General features: G+C 43.0%; 1 protein-coding gene across 1 annotated transcript in view; it reads left to right on the plus strand.

Moving 5' to 3' along the window:
• Positions 1-27390, plus strand: part of SPINT1 (serine peptidase inhibitor, Kunitz type 1) — a 109797-nt gene that overhangs the window by 26553 nt on the left and 55854 nt on the right. Inside the window, exon 2 of the mRNA XM_073608902.1 lies at positions 9216-9370. Coding sequence (XP_073465003.1) covers positions 9216-9370 — 155 coding nt within the window. The remainder of the gene's footprint in view (positions 1-9215; positions 9371-27390) is intronic.

Here is a 27390-nt window from a genome sequence, read left to right on the forward strand (position 1 = left end):
TCCTCTCCCCCTCGGGGAGGGGATACCTGTCTGACAGGTATACGGTTCCCACTTCTGGGGGTCCGGGCCGTGACATCAACGCGGGGCTTCCTCCTCTCCCTGTCGCTGGGCCAGTAGGAGAGAGAAGCGGGGCCTCGTGCATGCGCAGTAGGGTTCCCGGTGTGAAGCCTTAAGGCTACACTGCCGGGTACCCCTACCCGCAATGGCGGCGGCATCCGACAGCTGATGGAAACATCAGCTGCGGTGCTGACATCGCTGGACTCCAGGACAGGTAAATTTCCTATTGTTAAAAGCCAGCAGCTGCAGTATGTGTAGCTGCTGGCTTTTAATTTTGAACTAGAGGCAGATATAGAGTAACACATACATACACAATTTGCTTGATCTCATTCATATTCACTGAAGGGTGTCCCTTTTTACTATATGGAGACTCTAATACCAACTTTCCCCAGCGCTGGATATGCTCCTGTGTCAGCCACCAACACTACCAATTTCCTGTAGTCCTTTCACCAACCTATTAAAACAATACTGCCTTTTGGACAGCTGGAGGCACCGTCATCCCTATGGACACGATTTTACTCACTATTCCCACCCCCACAACACCTGGCCCAGAAGATGCCATATCCTAATTCGAGGGTCTCTTACCTCAAGTCAAATTTGGTGATTATTTATAAAATATCCCTTGGTCAGACTGATGTATTCAGGCCACATTTACATCTACACTAGGGGTGCAATGGATTGCCCTGATCTGTGATCCGAACGGGTCAACCTGTACGGATCGGCACACCACCCGATCCGCGGAGTGCTCCGCTGCCTCAGCCATAGGAAATGCCGCGGCTTCGGCCTAGCCCTGGAGCGGTGGCCATCTTGGTACTCCTGGCGGCGACCGCTGTCTCGTCAGGAAGTGACGTTTCGTTGCCGCCATCTTGCTACACCCCACACTGCAGCACAGTAATGATTAGAGTGAGAAGGGGGCAAGCGGACATCTTGTTAGACCCACCAGAGTTTTAGATTTCACAGGTATTTTCAACACAAAACTAAGCTTATATGCCTAAATACAGTATTTGTAAATCCGATGGACTATTAAGATGTTACATTTTAAAAGCAGCAGCAAACCTGCTGACCTTACATGGTTGCTAATGTGACAGAAGACCTCTGATTTTCACATTTAACATTCAGTGACTCTGATCCGATCTGTGAGTTTTTTTGATCCGTTGCACCCCTAATCTACACCAGACCAAAAGATGGCTGATGGACATCCAACAACTATCCTGAGGGACCCCAACATAGTTAAAATTCAATAACTGCATACTTAAATCTACCCCCATAATGCACCCTTAAACATAATTATTCGCCCAAATCCGTAACCCTTTTTGAGCAGATTTGCCTCAACAATCCATTAGGTAAAGCCATAATTTTGCAGGTATATTCCGCCTTCCTAATGCCGACTCCCTCCACCCTCCTAAATATGCCATAAATAAGAAAGATGATATAAGCTCTGCACTTGAACTAGAGCAAATATGGGACACATCAGCCCAGGGTTTAATAAACTCTGCTTTTGTAGAAGCCAATTAAATGACTATTAGGCCTCATGCACGCTGGACGTTTTTGGACGTTTTTATAGCAGCTGTTTTTGGCTTCGGACGTTTCTTTTCTACAGTCAATAAACTCCCCATCATGTTATCCTATATGTCCATGCACACATATGCTGTTATCAGCAGTTTTTGTTGGGGTGTATTTTGGCTTTAAAAAAACTCCCAAAACTAGTGGGGTCTGAGAAGAGGTTTTTCAGCTGTAAAAACGATCTAACGATAAACGCTCAAACGCGGCTCACCAGTGTTTTTGGTTGTGTGTGTTGTGTTTTTTTTTTTTTTTTTTTGATCCACTAAAAAAAAAAACGCTAACATGGAAAAACGCTAATAAGCGCTATTGCAAAAACATTGAAAAACACACTGCAAAGCTACTGACGTTTTTATAACGTTATTTTAACATCCAGTGTGCATGAGGCCTTAAAGTGGTATATGGTTCCCCACCACTTAGCAAAGTATAGCCTGAAATATCGAACCTATGCTTCAGGTGGTGCAGAGATGTGGAGATGCTTTAATACATTTGTGGATCTGCCCTAAAATAAGATTCTCATCCAAAGTCTTTCACCTTGTCTACAGGGTACTGGATAGTAGACATGCACACTGGAAAATTTCGTTTTTTTCAAATGCATTTGTTAAAGGAAAAAAGACTGCTTTTGACAAGTTTTATATAAATAAATCCCCCGAAGTAGATCAAATATCAATCACGATAAACGTTGACCTGCACAGGAAAAGAAAAAAGACCATCAAACACGACCGTTCCATCATGCGTCGAATGACAGGCAAACTTTGAGGCAGGGTCGCTGGTATGTTTTTTTATTTTTGTTCAGCATTCCATCATGATTGACATTGGATCTACTTTGTGGGACGTTTTCTGGTGGCTTCCAGATTCTAAGTCGCACCCACACAACCATTGGGCTATGGTTGTGGGGAAGAGGCCCCTGGTCCTCTTCAACATGCCCACACCCATGTTGAGAGCTTGTGGCCTGGTATTGTTCAGGAGAGGGGGTGCTCACTCATTGGCCAGCCTAACAGTCTATCATCTTGATAAGCCAGTAGGAATATGGATAAGTTAGAGCTTTGCCTCAAAATGATTTGGTATTCAACTGTCAGATTTTGTCAGTTCCTGTAGGTATGTGAAGCCATCTCTCATGATGTTGGGTTTTTTGTTTTTTTGCCTAACCTGTCATCTAGGACATGTTCAGAAATCCAGGATTCCTAAACCACGTAGTGTTTACTTATTAATAAGTAAGCCTGCAGTTATAATCATTACATCTGAAATAATCAGACTCCTAAATAAACCTAATGATGACAGATTTTCTTGATAAGTCAGCAAAGCAGTTAGCAACCCCAGGCAAATTAACTTGTACTTGGAAAAAGCATGCAACATGGCATTGCCATGCTGTTTTGATTTTGAAGGTCTCAATTCAGTTGAGTTAGTGTTTTGTTACCCCACATTACATATTCCTGATATGTGCCTGCCATGTACTCCTGTGTAAAAGTATCCTGTTCTTTGTATTTCTTCCCTTTGTGTGAAATACCTGATGTTCCTGCCAGTCCCTCCTGCTTTCCTATTATTATTATTATTATTATTATTATTATTATTATTATTCAGGATTTATATAGTGCCAACAGTTTGCGCAGCGCTTTAAAACATAAGGGCAGACAGTACACTTGTAATACAAATCAATACAGGAGGGATCAGAGGGCCCTGCTTGTTTAGAGCTTACAATCTATTAAAATCTGATTAAACTAAGCAGGAGAACACATTTTGGTCAGTTCTCTAGCTATGCTGGGAACTCTGCCTGCTCCCCTCCAATGATCAGACTTGTCCTGACACACCGTCTCTGCACAGCCTTTCCCTGGGAAGCTCGGTGAGCTGTTGATTCTCCTCCATTAACTCTTATGCATCTGAGAACAGAGGGTATTATATTGCTTATTAAAAGGGGGGGGGGTATTTTTATATTTATTTTTTTTACCTATAAATATTTTGCCTTTCGTTTTCTATTTTAAAGTGAATGGGTTGTTTTTACAAGGTGATCATTTACAGTCACTCTAAATGGGAAACTAGCGGTTAACACATCAAAAATGGTAGGTACATTTCAAAATCTACTTCAGTGATTCCCTTGGAAAATGGGCCTTACTGACAAAATTGGACACTAGGACCCATGTAGAACATTTTGATACATGTTTTGAGATGTGTTTAGCATAGATTGCATCTGTTCACTTATTTCCCATGGGTCCATGCCCAAATATTACCTGACCATTGTCCCCCCCCCCCCCCCCCCCCTGTAAACAGAGCAATACCACTTATTTCTTATGTAGCACACCCCAAAGGAGCTGTTGGTGAGCTCTTTTCCTTCCCCCTAGTTAAACACACACAGCTAGGCACACAGAATTTTATTCACACCTCCACTGGCTTGAAGGAGCGGTCTAGTGTTATCTTCTAAGCGTTTTATTGGAACAGTGAACTTGGTTGTGGTGAAGGGAGGATACCCCAAAACTGATGAACTGAACACTTTAAGGATTCTTCTCTCGCTTGCTTGAGATGTGCACAAGAAAAATGTCCCACAGAATCTAACGCTCATGGTGACTCTGACTTCTCCCCAAAGGACCAACAGCTACATGCAGTCACTATTTTTCAGCACTTGGGTTATCTATTCACATGGCCACAGGATTGTCGGTTGCCTACTTCCGATATCCACCAGGCACTCCCCAGTGAGAGAGATTGGCTCACTCCACCATAGAACAGCTGGACAGTTACCCCCCCCCCCCCCCCCCACCATTTTTCTCCTAGTTCTCTTCAGTGAGCTTCTCCAGATCCAAACCAACTCCAGGACTGAGCTTGCAAATAGGCCCCCCAACTAAGGCTTGTAGCTGGGACCTCCATGTCATCTTAAGTTCACTTCCACTGCCCAGGGGTCTCTTCCAGTAGGACTAGACCCAGGAACTCTGCTCTGCTTGTCTCAGGCCCCAGTCTAATTTGGAGGCCCCCCCCCCCACTAGCCACACCACCCCAGGGATTGGCTGGAGTCCCATAAGTATTCAGGCTGCTTGCGCTGTTCTTCCTTCCACTATAATTCTAGAATACAGGTGGAAGCAGTCAGAGCAGCAGCCTGTGAGACACTGAGCAGGCCTGAATAATCAACCTCTGCTCTGCTGAATACAGTAAATTTAAATAACAATCTACTCTAGGATATTGCTGCACTTATGTATTGTGGTGCATAAGTGTTTAATGCATTGTTTACTGTGTTAGAGAGTTGATGCTCCAGAGTCCATTTACATAGCATTAATCTGCCCTTTAAAGTACTACACCTGTATGTCAGGGTGAATTCACCCTACAATTGCCGTTAAACTGCCCATGTTGCATTTTTGCACAGATCTTTCAGCTGTATTTCAAACCTTTTATATATTGTGAGATCATCAATGAAAATGTATTTTTTTTTTTCTTTTTTTTCAGTCTTCCTGTTTTGACTATATTAAACCCAAGCACGTGAGAACGATTTTAAGCAAGCAGGTTTCAGAACCAGTTAGTTTGCATTTTTGTCCTTCGCAGATGGTTGTGCTCATGTTAGCACTTGAGTTGATTTCAAGTGGTGATTTTTGCAATGCAGATGGATTTCTTGAATAATTCCAGAAAAGAATTGTTCTAGGATGAAGCTCAGGAATGTATAATGGTGACACAATTAAGCAATACATATGGTGTAGGAGACAGGAGGTGTTCTATGAACTCATGTAAGCTTAAAACGTATGTGGAATCCACAGTTGCCGAAGCTACTTAAAGTGGTAATCAGCCCCTGCTGATACACAGGGCTTAAAACAGTTACCCCTTATGTAAAAGGATTTGTTTATCTGTGGCCCTGTCTCATCTACAGCCTTCTAAAAAGCACAGATCAAAGGTGTTTTTCTCCGCTTCAGAAGGAGGGGGCAGGGATCTGACATCACACACTGCATATCCTAGAGCAGGGAGCTGGGTAAAATCCTAGTGGAGGGAATGAACACACCTTCCTCTATACAGCCTTATAGGGAAACATGCACAGCTGAGGGTGTGTGTGTGTGTGTGTGTGTGTGTGCGCTGGAGGATGGGGGGGGGACCCCAACAAGCCAGGACAGTACAAATACCCCCCAAATGACCTTATAATGCGCTAATATTAACCTCCCAATATAACACGATGTGATCTCTTAATGATTAATCAGTGAATCATGTGCAAAGTAATCAAATGGAGCCTATTATAAATAACATGACATCCTTCACCATAACAAAATCCTATAACTAAATATCAATGTGATAATAAATGTCTTGAGACCTTAACAAGCCAGGAAAGTGCAAATACCCCCCAAATGACCCCTTTTTGGAAAGTAGACATTTCAAGGTATTTAGTAAGAGGCATGGTGAGTTTTTTTGAAGTTGTAATTTTCTCCCACAATTCTTTGCAAAATCAAGATTTTTTTTTTTTTATTTAACAAAATTGTTATATTAGCAGGTTATTTCTCACGCACAGCATATGCATAGCACAAATTACACCCCAAAACACATTCTACTACTCCTGAGTATGGCGATACCACATGTGTGAGACTTTTACACAGCGTGGCCACATACAGAGGGGCAACATGCAGGGAGCACCAAGAGGCGTTATTGGTGCATAAATTTTATATATAATTTCTTGACTACCTCTAATGCCCTGTACACACGATAGCATTTTCTGATGGAAAATGTGTGATAGGACCTTGTCGGAAATTTCGACCGTGTGTGGGCTCCATCACACATTTTCCATAGGAATTTTGGAAATTCTGATCGTGTGTACACAAATCTGATGCACAAAGTGCCATGCATGCTCAGAATAAATTAAGAGATGAAAGCTATTGGCTACTGCCCCGTTTATAGTCCCGACGCATTCAGAACGATCGGATTTTCCGACAATTTTGTGTGACCTTGTATATGCAAGACAAGTTTGAGCCAACATCCGTCGGAAAAAATCCATGAATTTTGTTGTCAGAATGTCCAACCGTGTGTATAGGGCATTACACTTTTGAAGGCCTTGGAGCACCAGGACAATGGAAACACCCCAAAAATGACCCCATTTTGGAAAGAAAACAACCCAATGTATAATCTGAGGCATATTGAGTCTTTTTTTTTTGTTCATTTTCATTATTATTTATTTATTTTTTTTTTTCAACAAGTTTTAGGAAAATGTGTAAAGAAAATTACACCGCTTTGACTATGTACATAGCCAAAATTACACCCCAAAATAGGTTCTCCTCCTGAGTAAGGCGATACCACACGTGGGAAACTTTTACACAGCCTGGCCACATAGAGAGGCCCAAAAGGTGTTCTAGGGGCATAAATGTCAAATCTAATTTAACTACCTATTACACTTTTGTGGGGTACTCTAGTGGCATGGATAAGAACTGATGTGGCATGGATGAGCATGAATGGGTATGGCTGGGGGTGGACGGGATGATTATTGCTGATTAGGGATGGATGGCTGAGCATGGATGGATGGATGAGGCTGGAATTGTCGCATATCGGTGCTGTGGGCACTACAGATCCAGCCCACAGTGCTGCTGCACCTGACGCTGGTTTGTTTACAAGTGATCGCTCCGTCATTTGACTGAGCAATCACGTGGTAAACGGCCGCTGTCGGCGGCCATTTACCGAGATCTGTAATGTGCCGGGTCCCCCGGACCCAGCCAGCGGTCACGGATATTCCCGGTGGCGCGTGGGAGCGCAATTATGGGAGGACGTCAGTGTATGCCCTCCCAGAGTTATCGAGCCGCGCTGTAGCCGTCATTCGGCTATGGTGCGGTCTTGAATGGTTAAAAAAAAAAAGTGATTGTAAAGTGTCATAATTTTTATTTACTTTACTTTTTTGTTATTAAAATAACAAACATGTTATACTTTCCTGCTCTGTTGCCGTGGATTTGCACAGAGCAGCCCAGATCCTCCTCTTCTCAGGTCCCTGGCTGGTGCTTCTGACTCCTCCCTCCTGTTGAGTGCCCCCACAGCAAGCGGCTTGTTATGGGGGCATCTGAGCTGCAGTTCCGTGTCCATTCAGACACGGAGCTGCAGTTCGGCCCACCCCCTCTCTCTTGATTGGCTCCCACTGCTGTCAAAGTCAGTTAGCCAATGGCGCTGCTGTGTCTCAGCCAATCGGGAGGGAAAGTCCTGAACGGCCAAGGCGCTTGTGGACATTGCTGCAGAGATGGGGCTCTAGTAAGTTTTTAGGGGGGCTGCTGCACACAGAAGGTTCTTTATCTTAATGCATAGAATGCATTAGGATAAAAAAAAAACCTGACTTTACAACCCCTTTATTGTAAGGGCAGAAATACTCACTCCTTCCTTTTTTTTTTTTTTTTTTTTTTTTTTATATAATTACCCATTCCCCATCCCACAAGATTTCTTCTGTGGGGAATCCTGAGTGCTGCGCAGACTTTTCTTGACCAGGTACATGGAAGCTCAACACAATTTACAGACCTATAGTTATTCCATTTTGGGTATTCTGACACAAATGCCAGACAAGAAATTTTGGCAAGTGCTGAGCAGGCCACAGAGCTTGGATCTTGGCAGACTGGGGACAGGCAGGTATAAGGCCGGCCATACACGGTGCAAATGTCTTCCTGCAGGCTGGTTGTACCCAAGTTGATCGCTCAACTTGATATATTCAGCCTGCCCATTACCGGTTTGAATCTTGCCCTGTTCCTGCTGAGCCAGCTAAGGCTGTATGGCTAAGGCCTAAGGCCTCTTTCACACGGATGATCCGTATGTCCGTTTTTCATCCATCCGTTTTCGGATGAAAAACGGACATACAGTCATCCCTATGGAGCGTCGGATGTCAGCGGTGACATGTCCGCTGACATCCGACCCGCTCCGATCCGAAAAGTGTAACGGAGGAAAAACCTACTTTTTCCTCCGTTTTCGGATCGGATCGGATGACGACGGACACTACGGACCGTCATCATCCGATCCCCCCATAGGGGAGAGCGGCGCTCTGACAGGTCCGTCGCTGCACAGTGTGCAGCGATGCACCTGTCATCTTCCTGCTCAGCGGGGATCGGCGGAGCTATCCCCGCTGAGCAAGCGGATGTTCACGGGGCGGATCATGACTGATCTGCCCCGTGTGAAAGAGGCCTAAGACTGTTTACCTATACATTATGCATTCCAACTGTGCTTTAACGATTTGCCTGAGGTTCAGCTTTAAGGATGCAGCCACACCTTTGCACGTAAGGAAACCTTTATTTTTTTTTTTTTTGTCTATTTACTGGAAAAAACCAAAACAATTCCTACATTATTTAAAAAAAAAAAATGACAACACCTTTGTAATCCAACATTACAGTCATAACTGTACATTGCAGTGTTTTATCCCTGAAAAAAGATCAGGGAAGATTTTATGAAGCATTCAGCTCTAATAATGTTTACTATAAGTGGGTACAGCATTTAGACCTCAGGAATCCTCTGCGGCCTCTCAGTTAAAATTTGTAAAGAGCTGTATAGGGAAATAAAAGGGCTACATGAGGCCCACAGATTAGCAGTTTGACATGTCTGCTCTATTATATTCTACTTTGTTCCACTCTAATATATCAACCATTATAAAAAATTATATACAAATGTTATAAATCTGTTCTTCCTTCTAGGAGAAGATGACCCACCTATAGCCAGAGTAAGCAAAGATGTAAAAACGCAACCATCACAAAATGTGGTGCTGAGTGGCATTGACAGCTGGGACAGAGAAGGAATTGCCAGCTACCAATGGAACTTGTTAGAAGGGGACTCTGCTGTTGTTATGGAGGTAAATTCATGGGGTACTCCCAGAATAAGGAACCACTGATGCAACCGTTGTATGTGTATGTTATCACCTTAGATGCATCTGTACTTAGGCTATGGGCATGTATAATGTATTTATATATTCTTAGAATGTTTTTAATGTCTAGCAGGTTTATATATTTTTTATTTTTTATTTTGCCTTAATGCATTCCCTGCATTAAGGTAAAAACTCTCTCCACTAAACCATCCCACCCCACCCTAAAGGCCTACTTGAGTCCTGTCAGCGATTCAGCGTTGTCCTAGTTGCAGCTGTTTTCCCTTCACTTCATTTCAAATCCTGTGAGGAGGGTGGGTGCATCTATGGACTCTCACAGCCTGGCTCGGGAGCATGGCCGCTCGGGTGCCCCCATAGCACATCATTTTCTATGTTGTGGGTACCTGCAGGAAGGAGAAATGACAAGGGACTCAAGAAGAGGAGGCAAGCAAACACTCTGTACAATTACTAAGTATAACCTTCTCCCTTTTTATTTAAAAATTATGCTTTAGTATCACTTTAACCAGCAGTAATGGAGATTCAACACAATCCATTTCTGACCTCTCCTAGCTGCATGTACTGTGAAGTAGTTCATTCTCAAATATACTCTCCTTAGTAATCGCAAAAACTCTAGAGTTTTTTTAGTTGGTTTCTTTTTTTATTTATTTATTTATTTTTTGCTACTTCAGCGCATACATTGAGAGGATTTAAATCACCATTTTTATGGCTCATTTTCTTGTCCCGTCTCATTATTGTCACATCATAGTAGCATAACCTTGACTTTTTTATATTTTATTCATTTTAAGAAATCTTTGTTTATTCTTTACAAAAGTTACAAATCACTCAACTAGCACTAACCCACTGTATGCTACTTAAAATCCCATGCCCCAGGCCCCCTCCCCCAACCTGCAGTCATGCTTCCGATTGAACATGCATTCATTACAAGAACTTCTCGGCGAATCTCCCAGTTTTCTTAAAGGATATCCACTTCGCCCACTTGTCTCCATCCAGATCATCTTCTATCTCAGGCCTAGTATCGTCAACCTCGCCTGCCTCTAAGATATAGGTTTCATTGACCCTTATTAACCAATCTCGAATGCTTGGACCCTCAGCCTCTTGCCATTTTTTTGGTATTAAGCTTTTTGCCGAATTTAAAAGTACCGGAGTTAGAGATGCATTGTACTTGCTAATATGACCTTCAGTCCCATGGAACAAGCACACCCAAGGGTCCTCCTTGATCTCAGTACCCATTATCTCCTGTATTATCTTTAGCACCTCCTGCCAGAATTTTTTAATAATTGGGCACTCCCACCAGAGGTGGGCCATTGTTCCTCTGACGGAGCACCCCCTCCAACAATTTCCGGAAATTTCAGGTTGCATCTTATTTGTCCTATCTGGTGTCCTGTTCCATCTGGTTAAGCATTTGAAATTTGATTCAATCATTCTCATGTCCACTGCTGATTTGTGCGTTGCGTTTAGGATGGCCTCCCAAGTCACTCCGCTAGATGCAGAGCAGATCCCAATTCGGATTCCCATTGAAATATAACGGTTTCGCTGTTTCACCCTCGTCCCTCACTATTTCATATAGTTCTTTTTGTTTTCCTTAGAACTCTATTTTTCAGGAACAATTTCTCCAAAGGCTTGAGGTTCTTCCTATCTCCGACTCAGCTGGTGAGTGAAGACGGATTGGACCAGTCTCGTTTGGAAACTCTTCACTCACCAGCCGAGTCGGACGCCACCATTCAGCTGTCTCCGCAGAGGGCTATATCTGCACATGTACAAGACCTCGCTAACAGGGAGGTCCACTGCTTCGGTTAAGGGTTCATCTTTTACGCTCTTCCGATTGACTGCTTCTAAGGGATACATCCTTACACCTTCCTCTCCTTCTTCCACTCAAATGGACTGTTTTTGGTGAATTGTGGATTTGTATTCCTACCTTCATGGATCTGATGCACTTTTATTGAACTTTTTTTCTTTGCAAATGGACTTCACTCATAATTATAATAGGGTCTGACTCCCAATTATGTTTTTTTTTTTTTTTCTCTCCACATGTTTGATTACATATAGAGCACTTTTATTTATTCACTATTGATTTCATTTAGTTTTTTATTGGATTGTATTTATTCAATTTTAATTAAGGATATTTAACCTTATTAAGCATTTATTATTTATATTCACATATATGTAACATGAATTTTTGATTGTAAGCGCACTTATTTTTACTTATTATGATCTACCATAAAATAATCGAGCCTTGAATAAGACCCGTGGACTGAAGAGAAAAAGGTATAGTCCCTGTCCTTTGCGTGCTGTACTCTCCATGCATCGATCATATGATATGGCAACTATGCAATTTCTGTCCTTCTTCCTTTTTTTTTTTTTTTTTTTTTTTTTTTTTTAAAGAGTTTCCTACCCACTCCCTGTGATCTAGATGTACTATCCAATGTTGGATCTAAGCAGAAATTGAGATCTCCTGCCAAAATCACCTCACCTGCCCTAAAATCCATCAACTTGTTTAGGACCTGAGACAGGTATTCGATTGGGTTTCTATTGGGGCAATATACATTTGCTAGAGTAAAAACCCTTTCTCCAACCCTCACCTTCAAAAGGAGGTAGCGGCCCTCCAAAACTGCGCTCCTCTCCAAGAGCGCAAACTTGGTCCTTTTTGAGAACCCAATTGCCACCTCTTTGGCCCTCTTAATAGGAGAGTCACTATAAAACCAGTTGGGGAAGCAACTGGAAAACAATCTAACGTGTGTGTCCTGTGTGAGGTGGGTCTCTTGTAGGAACACAACGTCTGCATTGAGATGCTCTAATTCTCTTAACACCTTGTGTCTTTCGAGAGGGGAATTCAACCCTTTAATGTTGTATGTCAGACAAGTGAACTCTGTCATTTTATTCTTAGATCGAACTGCTTTGCAATGGCGCATGTTACTCTTTGAGCCCCAATACGGAGCCTCTGCAGGACCAGATAGCACCCCCGTCCCCCCCAACACCTACCCCATACCCTACCCACTTTCTCCCCTCTCCCTGCCTGCCAATACCTGGCTACAAGACCGCAGCAGAGAAATACCATTGATCTCTGCCTACGACCAGCCAAATCATTGGGGTGCGACTCTGACAACGTGTCGCCCTGTCCCCCCCCCCCCCCCCCAATCGGGTAGCAAAAAGGGGGGGACAAGGTGAGCGGGCGGCCGGAGGACCGCCAATCCCGCCCCCCCACACAAGGCACCGCCCCCCCCCGAACCTCCCCCTGCCACCTCATAATCACTGTTCCAATTACATCATCCGATGTCCTTGGAGACCTGACAGCAATCAGGAACATCCTCCTCCTAATTAGACATAACTGGGACAGGAATGTCAAGCTCGCTACAAAAATCTTGCAAGTTCTCTATGTGTTTCAGTCTGACTGTTCTGCCTGCTTTCACTACATTTAATGAAGTGGGGAAACCCCAACTGTATTTCATATTTGCCTTCCTCAGTTCTTCCAGCAGAGGTCTTAGCTGCTGTCTCCTGGCTAGGGTCCCCGCCGAAATATCGGCAAAGATCTGAATTTCTGCCCCATCAAATTTTACAGGCTGAACTTTTCTAAGATTGCTCCAAATTCTTGCTTTATCTTCATAATGGTGGAACCTAATAATGACGTTTCTAGGTGTATTTTCACTGACGCTTTGGGGTTTCCTTTAACCTATGGACCCTGTCAATCTTCAGTTCTTCATTTGGGCCTCTATCTAAGATTGGATTGAAGATAGCTTTCCTTTTGGAAAGCAGGTCTTCGCCATGTTGTTCTGGTAAGGCACGCTGTCTCAGGTTTTGTCTGCGACTATGGTTTTCTTGCTCTAGTTTATAGAGAGTGTATCATAGGGCCAATTGCAGATTCCTTACTTGTTGTTTTAGTTCGACTATTTCACGATTCTGTTTCTCTGAGACCTCCTCCACTATTTCCACTCGCTTCAATAAATGGCCCATGTCAGTTCTAACGTTGAGGATTTCTGTTTTGATTAGTTTCCAATTTGGCGAACATCTCTAGTAGTTCAGTTTTTGTTAGTAGTGCTTCCATAGTACTATTTTCCGCCGTGCAGGAGACTTTCCTTTCCTCCCCGGATGTTCCGCCGTGAGCACCTTGATTCTTCCCTGATTCTTTCTTCTTGTCCTTCCCACTATGCTGTTTGCTTTCTTGAGCTGGGTTCTTTGGACTTCCCAGATTTGCCTCCCTCAGGTACTTCTGGATGGAGCTAGAATTTAGACTATCTCTCGGCTGCTTCACTTCCGCTCCTCTTTGAGGGCGCCCTCTCATTTGCAACACCACTCGCAAACCTCTTCTCTCTCTCCCCACCTACTAAATTTTTTCACTTCACTGTTGCTTGTCCCCACCACACTCCGGGCCTCCCCGCCGATCCTTAATGCGTATTTTACACAGAGCCCTGCGATACCCAGCGATCTATAAATCGCTCTGAGTCCTTTGGCGAACAGTTATTTAAGCTCTAATAAAATCAGGACTGTCTGCTCTTACACATCCATTAATCAATGATGCTTTGGCAATGATCCAAACATTTAGTTTACTACGGTATATTGTTGAAAAACATAGAAAACCCTTTTTTTTTTTTTTTTAACTTCCTTTAAAAGCGACACGGCTTGACATTAATTATAGCGCAGCCTCCTCCATAAACAATTTAGGGCATTAATCTATGTAACAACCGACCAGCACTTCACACATGTTTGTGCTGGTATCTACGGACAGTGCATATCTTCAAGTAATCAGAAAAAAGGGGGGAAGGGGGGAGGGGGCAAAAGCAGGTGTGTGTATAGATGTTCTGATCAGTCCAGTACTGATCAGGTCCTGACCATGCACCTGTAAGGTGTAATTGCTTTAACCAATACAATAGCATATAACAATGAGTAGGGGACCAGGGGACGGGGGAGGGGTATACGGTATGGAGTTACCGATGGGAAAAGTGGTTACTGTAGCAATTATTGGTCTTGTCTGCTGTGTTCGTTAGGTCCCTTCATGCCACCTCATTAGAGATGGTATTGTATTCTTAAGTGCATCAATTAATTAACTGTATGTCCACCTTACTCAGGTGTTTTATCATCATATAATAAATTGTTACCTTTTACTTTACCTACATTGTACTGACCAATAATTGCTACAGTAACCACTTTTCCCATCGGTAACTCCACACCGTATACCCCTCCCCCGTCCCCTGGTCCCCTACTCATTGTTATATGCTATTGTATTGGTTAAAGCAATTACACCTTACAGGTGCATGGTCAGGACCTGATCAGTACTGGACTGATCAGAACATCTATACACACCTGCTTTTGCCCCCTCCCCCCTTCCCCCCTTTTTTCTGATTACCTTATGACCTTCTGATCAATATGGTCAGTTCTTGCGAGTGTGTATAGTTTTCTGACTTAGGTAACTCCTTGTTAATAACCACAGGGTGATATAAATATAACGAGTAATGGCGTTTGTGCTTAGCGAAGAAATGGATCGTGAAATAATGACAGCTTTCCAAAGCGACACACCCCAAGCAATCGACCAAGATGATGACATCAAAAGTAAATTTAAAGAACATAAAAAACTACTGGTCAAACACCTCAACAGACGCTGGGATGTGTCCGCTCTGGAAACCTATATTTCACATCGCATAGTACCAAGAGGTTTACGAGACAGAATTGTTCCCGCCGAACATCTACACACTGAGCGGTTCCTAGAAAAATGGAAGGAACTCTGCGTAAACCACGGTGTAGCGGTTATGGAGCTGATTGTTGAAGAGGAAAAACTGCAATTAGCCTCATTACAGGAACAAATTGAGGAGAGTGCTAGGGGTCTAGAGTCATTTAAAGACAAGGAGGAATTTGTTAAGCAGAATGAAAACCTTAAAAAAGAAATTGATAGAGTTCAGCTTAATCTAAAAATAACTAAACAAGGTAAATTTAGACGTGACACGGTGGACTTTGAAAAAGACGAAGCCTTTGACCTGACGATACAACGTGGACGAAGTAGATCAAAAAGTAGAGGACGAGGGCAACGACCTAGACACAATAGGAAAAAGTCCCAGAGTGACTCAGAGGACGAGACAATCAAAAAGGTGACTTTTTTAGAACAGGAGGGGCCGCCGCCAATCAACAAACAGGCGACGTCCCCTATAACCAAAGCAGCCGACAAAACCAGCAAACCGACCAAAACTGTCAAAGAAAGGACAAATACCAGGAGTCAGAGACGAAAGTAACGATAACATCACAGTTAGACACCACTCAATCAAAAGTCGACATGAAGGTAGTTAATCTTTCAGATATTGAATTAACCTCCGATCATATAAGCTTACTGCAGAAGGGTCTGACCTTCTCTCCAGTATCCAACATGGACGAATTCACTGTATACAAGGACATAGTATTATTCTTGAGGAAAGTTTTTTTGAAATCATTATACACGGATCGAGAAACCCCCGAAGATACATCTCAATCCCTCTGCACTGATGATCAACAAGCACTGGACATCCTACACTCCCTACTTCAGGAGAGTGAGGGTCCAACGACTACTAAAGTCCCAACTCGACGACGGGCAAATTTAAAAATTAGGTCACAAAAAATGCCCCCCCTCTCAAAAAATAAATGGCTACAAATCTTTTTAGATTTAGTACAGACTGATCTCGAAAAGATCAACTGGTCCCAAAAAACCACCGACAACCTAACGCCCAATGAGAGACGAGCTCTTGTTGACCTACAAAAAAAGTCGGACATTGTCATAAAAAAGAGTGACAAAGGAGGGAACGTCGTACTACTTGATCAGCGACAATATGAAACAGAGGCAAAACGACTGTTGAGCGATAAATCCACTTACCGCAAACTGGACAATAACCCTTTTCCCCACTTAGTCACAGAATTAAATAGTAGACTAACTGCAGCCAAGGACGAAGGACTACTGACACAACGTGAGTTTGACCATCTTTCGGTACGGGAGTTCAGTGTACCTACCTTTTACATCATTCCAAAAATTCATAAAAACCTGAGCAACCCGCCTGGTCGGCCGATAGTCTCGGCCTGCCAAGGCCCACTGGAGAAAGCTGGTAGGTACCTGGACTCCCTGCTGAAGGATATGGTCACTAACTTAAAGTCCTATGTACAGGACACTCGACATGTACTAGCCAAAATTTCCGAGCTGGGCGACCGGACACATCTGAAGGACGTCATACTAGTAGGGATTGACGTAGAGTCCCTGTACACTTCGATCCCCCATCAATGCGGGATCGAAGCGGTACAGGTATTCCTGGAATATTGGTACCCAGGGTCAAAACCCCAAAACAATTTTTTGGTCGAATTACTACGCTTCGCTCTACTTAACAACTACTTTCAGTTTCTGACGACCTACTACCAACAGATTAGGGGTACCTCCATGGGTGCCGCCTGGGCCCCAGCCTATGCCTGCCTACATCTGGGTCTGTGGGAAGAGGAGGATGTTTATCCTTCGCCCATGTACCGCAGCCACGTGCATACTTGGCTGCGGTACATCGACGATGTCCTTATGATATGGACAGGCACCACACAGGACCTCCACGACTTTATGGCACAACTGAACGTCAACCAGCGTAATATACGGTTGACGTACAGCTTTGATCGGACCAGCTTGTCCTTCTTGGACTTACTGATTTCGCTTCAAAACGGCCAACTATACACCAGTACCTTTCGCAAGGAAACGTCCGCCAACACCCTTCTGTATGCCAGCAGCCATCATCCACGGTGGCTGATGAACGGCATTCCGGTGGGCCAATTCCTGCGAATAAAGAGGAATTGCACTAGGTCTAGTGACTACAGGCGTGAGTCAGTGGAACTCTATGCGAGGTTCCGCGAACGTGGATACTCCCACAGACAAATCAGAAATGCACGCAAAAAGGCTGCGGCAAAAGAGAGGCAAAGCCTACTACAGACTCACCATACATCTAAACTCGAAGGCGGTGACCGTACTAGGATAATTACCACCTTCGGACCACAGTGGAAGGAAGTCCGCTCTATTCTGGAAAAACATTGGGGGGTCCTTACTAACTCTCCAGGGCTTCTTAAGATAGTTGGCACGTCGCCCCTATTGGTGGCCCGTCGGGCAAGAAATCTGAGCGATATGCTAGTCCGGTCTGAATTTACTAAAAATCCTGATCCGACCTGGTTAGCCAACTATCCACGTAGCAAAGGGATGTTTCCCTGTAACAAATGCCAGATCTGCCCGCTGATACATAGGACAGCCACATTCTCAGACGCCCTAGGCAAGGAACAGTTCGAAATACGAGACCTTATAAACTGCTCCACAACCAGGGTAGTTTATATGATAACGTGTCCTTGCCCCAAGATCTATGTGGGGAAAACGAAAAGGCCCCTCAAAGTGCGTATTGGCGAGCATCTAAGAGAAATTAAAGACAAAGAAAAAATCCCGGAGAAACCACTTGCTAGGCATTTTGCACTTGAACACGATAGAAGCACCAAAGGCATGCTAATAAAGGGCATATATGCCTTGAAAATATCTAACCGACGCGGCGACTTCGATCGTGTCCTCCTGCAAAAAGAAAAACGATGGGTGTACCGTCTGAAGTCCCTTGTCCCTCTGGGGTTAAATACAGAACTAAACCTGCAGTCTTTTTTAAGTACATAAATGCTATTTATGCATTTCCAGGAATTTACATCACTGGAAATGCAAACATGACCAAATGATTATGTCCTCTATCTCTGCTTTAATTCTGACCTAATTCAGGATAATTACCAGTCTGTCTCACCATGTCCACTATATAAATGACACTAACCTTATTTATATGCACTTTGTGAAACACCCTAAATGCACTGTGATCCATGTATGTCTCCTTGTCCTCACCTCTTGTCTTCTCCCTGCCTTACCTTTGCGCACTGTATATCGCACTGTATATCGCTGCATCTTTTCACACTCATTACTGCACTTTTGTGATGCATAATTGCTATAAGCCCCCACAACTGACGATATCGTTTGTAAAATCTTCTCGGTACAGCAACGCTGCATATGTAGGGAAATGAACGAATCACACAGCCCACATTATTTCGTACCAAGTAACAATCTATTTAAAACCAATCACAGAGCCGATTGGCCATATAGAAGCCAGTTCGCCAAAATAAAAAGGTGTGTGCTGGCTTCTCCAATCAAACGTCCAGGAAGAAGCTACGCTACCACGCAACAGCGAAACGCGTTGACGTCATCACCGGCATCAGCGCTGTCTACTGAACGGACGGAGAGGAGGAAGCCGCGCAGCGGTGATACACCAGGTAGCCCATTGCACTATTTGACGGCACCTGAAGCCGCTCGGGCTGCCAGCATCAAGCAAGAGCTTTTCATGCTCAGGACCCGATCAGCTACTCCCTACGGAGGATTACAGCAGGAGTCATATTTACCGGCCTCTCAATCTTCCGGACTCTGTAAGCTACCTCCAGCATGACCCGTGTAACAACCGCCAGGAATCCCCAAGGAAGCTAAGGTACGAGCACCACTGACTCACTTATAAGCTGAGGACTCTGTACAGCTTCCTATACATGTTTAAGCTCTACAAGTATCATATGGCCATTGGTGTCCCTGCTAACTACTGCCTGCACCTTATGAATAGCCTTGATGTTTACTGAATACTGTGCTTCATCAGCTTTACTGCTCACACGGCCGATCATTACTGCTAACATTGTACCAGTGAACTATACTGTACTTAGACCAACAGCTCTACCTTACTCAGGATTAAGTTTGGCCACCATCTTATGAGTACCCTGCATTGCCAGGACCAGTCCAGTCAACCTCCTAATCCCTATCCCCGGGCCCGGGTCTCTCCCCTTCCTGCCCCCTCTCTCCGCCCCATGTATATGCTTCTCGGTAGCGCGTCCCACTAAATTTTCCATTTGGAAACACACTCATATGTCGTTACCCAATTTGATCGCCTTGCTACCGAGCAGCATATAACCAGTCCGGACAGTGTCTATGCCGTTATATGTTCTGTGTGTGTCTTGTCTGCTGTGTTCGTTAGGTCCCTTCATGCCACCTCATTAGAGATGGTATTGTATTCTTAAGTGCATCAATTAATTAACTGTATGTCCACCTTACTCAGGTGTTTTATCATCATATAATAAATTGTTACCTTTTACTTTACCTACATTGTACTGACCAATAATTGCTACAGTAACCACTTTTCCCATCGGTAACTCCATACCGTATACCCGTCCCCTGGTCCCCTACTCATTGTTATATATCTTCACGTAAACCTGCTCACATTACACAGTTCTCAACACGTTACCTCTGAGACCTGAACTGTCTTCCCGGGGTTCCGTCTGGGGTCTCACGGATGACACAGCTCCAGTCCTCCTTCATAGGTTGGAGTCCCACTGAGGCTTTTCAGCCAACCTCCACCTCAGGCAAAGCCCTGGTATGGCCGGAAGATTGTGAGGTTGCCCTCCTGCCGGCTGCTGCAGCTCGTTTTATTTTCGGGATGCAGTGAGAATGATGCGCTGACCAGCCTGTCGGCAATCCATGTACAACACAGGGGAGTCAGAGAGGCTTATGAGGCTGGTGGGGGGACGACCCAGGAAAGGCCGTGGAGGGCAACTCAGAGCCTCCGCAGTATCCTCTTCAATCTGGATAACATGCGGCCAGAAAGGCATCCTTTTTATGAGAGATCCTCACCACACGGATCTGAAAGTGTGATATAGGGAGGTTGATTTACTAAAGGCAAATATACTGTGCACTTCAAAGAGCACTTGCTCTAGGTCTGAGGGTAAGCTCTGCTGATCTCTATCATCCAATTTTTTTATTTTTTTTTCTCTTGCATGTGCCCCCTAGATCTAAAGAAACTGCACTTGGAAGTGCACTTGCTGTGCACAGACTATTTGCCTTTAGTAAATCAAACCCATAGTGTAGTATTTATTTTCCAACAAGATTAGCCATAAAATCCATGTGGAATATACAAGCGCAGCCAAACTTGCTAAGATGGCCGCTGATCCGGGACCCAGAAATGTCAGTGTGTGTAAGGCAGGGCAGCCATCAGAAATTTTGGGGCCCCTTACACAGCTTAAGGCCTGAACCTGACCACCAACATTCCCCAGGGCCCGCCCACTCGCCGTCCAACCGAATCCACCCACTGGCCGCCCCACCAAGTCTCATCCTATGTCCTCCTTCTCCAGTCCTATGCCGTTCTCCTCCTCCTCCTCCTCCAGTCTCATGTTGTCCTCCTCTCCTGTCCCATCCCATGTCCTCCTCCTACTCCCGTCCCATCCCATGTCCTCCTCCTCCATCCTTGGTGACACCAAGACAGGATGTGAGGGGAAATCTCAGTGGAGACATGCATTATACTGCAATTTTCCCCTCAGTCTAACCAGTATATTACATATAATGTATAATATAGACATAATTTGGACATTCTAAGGCAACAATCACTCCCTGCCTGTGGGTCAGCACTGGAGAAGCTCTGCCCAGCACATATCCTGCTTAAAGCGGCTAGCAGGATGCCATAGGTGAAGGAGTTCTGCCTGCCCTGGGTGCCAGCACTGACCCGAATGATTGGGAAGAACGGTGTCATGCTCTCATAACCAGCTGCTTCTCCCCCACATGCTCGTTATCCTTTCACTAACATTGCAGAGCCCGCACACTCCTGTTGCCCGCATTTACTTTCCTATCTGGAGCTCCGCCGTTATCCTTCAGGAGTCGCCTGTCCAGAGATTAGGGAGGAGCAAGAGGGAAGTCTGTCTTCTGCCGGGGATTACGAGCTGCTGTCTGCTGACATGGTCCAGGCTCAGGGATGGTAAAAGTGTGTAATCCATTAAGGCGTGTTTTACAGGCATCAAGCACTTAGATGTTAATTCATTTATTTGGCCAGAATAATAGCTAAACGTGCCTAGCATTAACGCGTTTAGATGCATAAAGCATTTTTTTTCTGTCAAAACACAGCCACTTCTGGATGCGCTGGCAGTGGGTTTTTCTTTCTGCCTTTAAAAGCCCTTGCCACTAATCGCTGCTCAAAGCCAATGTGAGCACGGACACACAGGCTAACATGCAGGAGAGTTTAGAGACGGGGAAAAAAAAATGCCTGACGCTCATTAGAAGCAGCTGCAAAAAATGTCAAGTGTGCATGAGGCCTTAATGTGCAACCCTGAAAGAGCTACAGAGGCTTGCTTTAGAAAGCATCCCTGCCAGGTCCCTCCACATTCTGCACTTGCATGTAAGTGCACCCATAGACCCAGGCAGTTTGCATCCTGGGCCATTTTATCAATCCCTGTATGCAAGTAAATGCTTGGATGTGTGGTCACCAGCTTACAGCCACAGCCTGGCATTCATTTTGTAAAGGCAGCTGTATTCAAAAGCTTTTCACTCCTAGGCACAGACATGCACTAGTTTTTCATGGCATATGGCTCTCTGTACCCGCATGAATGAGCCCTTCACTATTAGGAAATTCTTGAGCACTTCATGCTTCCCTCTGCTGACCAGCTTTATGGAGATGATTTTTTCATTTTCCAGCAGGACTTGGCACCTGCCCATACTGCCAAAAATACCTGGTTTGATTGGCCACCAAACTCACCTGACCTAAACCTTATAGAGAATCTGTGGGGTATTGTCAAGAGGAAGATGAGACACCAGACCCAACAATGCAGATGAGCTGAAGGCCACTATCAAAGCAACCTGGGCTTCCATAACACCTCAGCAGTGCCACAGGCTGATTGCCTCTTTGCCACCCAGCATTGATGCAGTAATTCATGCAAAAGGAGCCCCGACCAATTATTGAGTGCATACCATACTGTACATGGACAGGATTTTTAGTAAGCCAACATTTCTGTATTAAAAAATCCTTTTTTTTAAATGGTCTTCTGTAATATTCTAATTTTCTGAGATACTGAATTTTGGGTTTTCACTAGCTATAAGCCATAATCAAAATTAATAGATGCTTGAAATGTATCACTGTGTGTAATGAATCTATATATTATAGGAGTGTCACATTGAATTACTGAAAGTGCCTCTATTAACTCTGAAGATTAAGTAGGTTTGAAGCTGAACTGCACCACACTGCTTAGAACTATATAGGGCCCATTTTTAAAGTACTTTTATAGCTTGCTCAGAATATGTAAATATTTGTGTGTATTGTTTGAGCAACAGTACTTGTAGAGGCATTCAGAGGGCAAAGGTGAGTATTTTTTACAAAGTAACACAAGTATAGTAGTTTACATAGGTATTTTTTCACCAGGTGTTAATAATTTGGATTTAAATGTGGCAGTGCAAATCATTGCCAACATATTCATGACAACCTCCCACAACTACACGTTAGTTGTCATATCTCACTTGTGTTTTGTCCATTGAGACATCTGGGATTTCCTAAGTAGTAACTGTAATTCACTGAAGCCCACATTGATCATGCAAGGTTATTATCATGAATCCAAAGTGAAAGAAGTTGGCAAGAATAAGCTCTTTAAAGTGCAGGCATGTTTAATAAATCTCAGCGTTAACACGTAAACTGACTTTTTTTTCCCATGAGTTTACTTGCTTCTTGTATATTTTATAAATTACATGGTGATTTATTAGTAATTTTTATTAGTTTGCCCTAAGTATTTGTTCAAGTGGGCTACACCATGCCTTAAAAGAAAACTTCATATCTCCTGACTTTCTAAAGTGAGGAAGAGGGACACCTTTTTACTAATGTAGGCAAAGGACACATCCCTGCCACACCTGCCATTTGTGAATTGAAAAAAAATATGAATATATATAAACTGAGTATAAAATATAAACTAATTGTGCAAAAATGTTAAACCATAATTAGTATGCTAATAAAAACTTACATGTAAAAAAAAAAATTATATATATATATATATATATATATATATATATATATATATATATATATATATATATATATATATATATATATAATTTTTTTTACATGTAAGTTTTTATTAGCATACTAATTATGGTTTAACATTTTTGCACAATTAGTTTATATTTTATACTCAGTTTATATATATATTCATATTTTTTTTCAATTCACAAATGGCAGGTGTGGCAGGGATGTGTCCTTTGCCTACATTAGTAAAAAGGTGTCCCTCTTCCCTCTTTAATTAGGTCTATATTCATGCATGATGCACTTTCAGCATTTTATATAAGGATTGCACTTTTATGTGGATGCACTTTGTGAATTTTATATATAAGGATTGCACAATATAAAAAATATATATATATATATATATATATATATTTTGTGCAATCCTTATATATAAAATTCACAAAGTGCATCCACATAAAAGTGCAATCCTTATATAAAATGCTGAAAGTGCATCATGCATGAATATAGACCTAATTAATAAGTGCAAATCCTGTGACAATCAAGTGTCCAAACAAAATACGATCAGTAGATTCAAACTGAAACAAAGAAGTGCAAGAAAACAGTGTCCATGAATGAAGTGTTCATCAAGCTTCTCCTGAAAAGTGTCCAAATCACAACAAGCTGGATGTGCTCTCCCGTGATCCCCCACTTGTGCTTGCGCTCACCTCTATTCGTGTGACACGGTAGTTAAACAGTGTCAAAACACGCATTGGGGCCACTCCTGGGCTCACTCAGGATGCAATGATGTATGTCCAATCCTCACAGGTAAAACATCATTCATAAAAGAGAAAAAGAAAGTTCCATGGTGTAATATAGTAAGGGATTTATTTAAAGTAAAAGAAGTTCCTCCAGGAGGGTACTCACAGTATGCAGGTGCTACAGTGCACCAAACTATACAGGTGTATTTCGTACACCTGCATACTGTGAGTACCCTCCTGGAGGAACTTCTTTTACTTTAAATAAATCCCTTACTATATTACACCATGGAGCTTTCTTTTTTCTCTTTTATGAATGATGTTTTACCTGTGAGGATTGGACATACATCATTGCATCCTGAGTGAGCCCAGGAGTGGCCCCAATGCGTGTTTTGACACTGTTTAACTACCGTGTCACACGAATAGAGGTGAGCGCAAGCACAAGTGGGGGATCACGGGAGAGCACATCCAGCTTGTTGTGATTTGGACACTTTTCAGGAGAAGCTTGATGAACACTTCATTCATGGACACTGTTTTCTTGCACTTCTTTGTTTCAGTTTGAATCTACTGATCGTATTTTGTTTGGACACTTGATTGTCACAGGATTTGCACTTATTAATTAGGTCTATATTCATGCATGATGCACTTTCAGCATTTTATATAAGGATTGCACTTTTATGTGGATGCACTTTGTGAATTTTATATATAAGGATTGAGATTATATATATATATATATATATATATATATATATATATATATATATATATATATATATATATGTGTGTGTGTGTAAAAAAATTATATTAATATATAAGTTTTTATTAGCATACTAATTATGGTTTAACATTTTTGCACAATTAGTTTATATTTATATATATATATATATATTCATATTTTTTTTCAATTTCACATTTTTAGCGCGAGCACAATTGATTTTATTTATATTCAAATACACGAAATGAAACGTGGTGAAGTGTTTGCTGCTTTAAATATAGTTGTTTTACTCCTTAGAGGCATTGGTCCACTTGTGGCTCGCAAGAACCCCACCTGTTTGTTTACACCTGCCATTTGGGCAGACCATGAAAAATGAATATGCAAAAATGCTCTACACTTATTTTGTGGTTTAAAAAAAAAAAATTTCTCTTATACAGGCTTTTCAAAATAAGAAAAGCCATAATTTAGAGGTCGGGTAAATTGTTTAGTGACATATAGCAATTTTGGTTGTTAAGGCGGAGTTCCACCCAAAAGTGAAACTTCCGCTCATTTGTCTCCTCCTTTTGATCCCCTTACTCACTTACAAAGAAATAAAGGGTCTATAATTTTTATCATAGGTGTATTTTAAATGATAGAGACAGAATATCAACCAAAAATCCAGAAAAAACACAATACAAATGTTATAAATTGAGTTGCAGTTCAGTGAGTAAAATAAGTATTTGATCCCTTACCAGCCAACAATAAGTCTGGCTACAGTATGTGCTCATGTGGTACACAGATTAGTCCTGTCAATTTTAAGAAGGTGCCCCTAACAACCTGTTACATGTATAAAAGGACACCTTTCCACAGAATATTTCTTCCATTCAAACCACTATTATGGGCAAGACCAAAGAGCTGTCAAAGGACATCGGAGACAATATTGTAGACTTGCACAAGGCTGGAATGGGCTACAAGACCATCAGCAAGAAGTTTGGCGAGAAGGAGACAACTGAAAACAAACAACCCAGGCACATGGATGTGTCCAAAAAGTCAAGTGGATATAAAGGGTTAAAACCCAGCATCTTCTCCGGATGGCCGATGGATAAGAGTTCTGTCCACCGACCTTGATAAAGACTGGGCTGATTACTACTGTCAGGAGGGAGTTGCCAGGTAGAAGATCACGCTCCACTGCCCAGCCCTGTTTCCAGGGTTCCACCCGCCTTGTGTCTCCGTACCAGCTGCCGCGTGCAATCCCCGCAATGGAGCATGATCGTCTACCAGGCACAGCTGAGACTTCTACTGAAGGTGTGAGCTGCAGGGGTTTACAGACATGATTCCATTCCTTTTTCATGGCTATTGGAATAGCCTGTTTTATTAAAGTTGTTGTTGTTGTTATCTCTTCTAACTTTAAATTTTTTGTCGGATCTGCACCTCCCCTTTAGAAAGAGAACTGTTGGAGCGATTATTTGCAAATGGAAGAAATACAAAAAAAATCAATTGCCCTCGGTCTGGAGCTCCATGCAACATTTTGCCTCATGGGGGTAAAGATGTTTATGAGAGAATTGATGGATCAGCCCAGAACTACACAAGAGGAGCGTGTGAATAATCTCAAGGCAGTTGGGACCACTGTTGCCAAACAAACGATTGGTAACACAATATACCGCCATGGTTTGAAATCCTGTAGCTCCTGCAAGGTCCCCCTCAAGAAGGCACATGTACGGGCCCCTCTAAAGTTTGCCAATGAACATCTAAATGATTCAGAGAAGGATTGGGATAAAGTGCTGTGGTCAGATGAGACCAAAATTGAGCTCTTTGGCATTTAACTTGATTCGCCGTGTTTGGAGGAAGAAAAATGCTGACTATGACCCCAAGAACACCATCCCTACAGTCGAGCACGGAGGTGGAAACATTATGCTTTGGTGCTTTTTCTCTGCTAAAGGTACAGGCCGACTTTGCCGCATTGAGGAGCCAATGGACGGGGCCATCTATTGTAAAATCATGGATGAGAACCTTCTTCCCTCAGCCAGAACACTGAAGATGGGTCTTCCAGCATGACAATGACCCAAAACATATCTCCAAGGCAACAAATGGGTGGCTTAAGAAGAAGCACATTAAGGTCATGAGGAGGCCTAGCCATTCTCCAGACCTCAATCCTATAGAAAATGTATGGAGGGAGCTGAAACCTCGAATTGCCAAGAAACCTTAAGGCTCGGTTCACACTAGGGGCGGCACGACTTGCAGGTCGCCTCACCGAGGCGACCTGCACATGACATCCACGGCGACTTGCAAAACGACTTCTGTATAAAAGTCTATGCATGTCGCCCCAAAAGAAGTACAGGAACCTTTTTCTAAGTCGGAGCGACTTGCGTCGCTCTTATTAGAACGGTTCCATTGTACAGAACGGGAGGCGACTTGTCAGGCGACTAGGTCGCCTGACAAGTCGCCCCCGTGTGAACCAGCACTAAGGATTTAGAGAAGATCTGTAAAGAGTGGACCAAAATCCCTCCTACAAACTGTGTGCAAACCTGGTAACCAACTACAAGAAATGTCTTACCTCTGTGCTTGCCAACCACCAAGCTTCTCCACCAAGTACTAAGTCATGTTTTGCTTGGGGATCAAATACTTATTCTACTCACTGAACTGCAACTCGAGTCCCCCCCCCCCCCCCCCCCCAAGAGTGTTTTTTCTGGATTTTTGAATTCTGTATCTATCATTTAAAATGCATCTATGATCAAAATTATGTACCTTATATTTCTTACAAACTTACAA

This window comes from Aquarana catesbeiana, linkage group LG13 (assembly GCF_042186555.1).
Source record: "Aquarana catesbeiana isolate 2022-GZ linkage group LG13, ASM4218655v1, whole genome shotgun sequence".
NCBI classification, from domain to species: domain Eukaryota; kingdom Metazoa; phylum Chordata; class Amphibia; order Anura; family Ranidae; genus Aquarana; species Aquarana catesbeiana.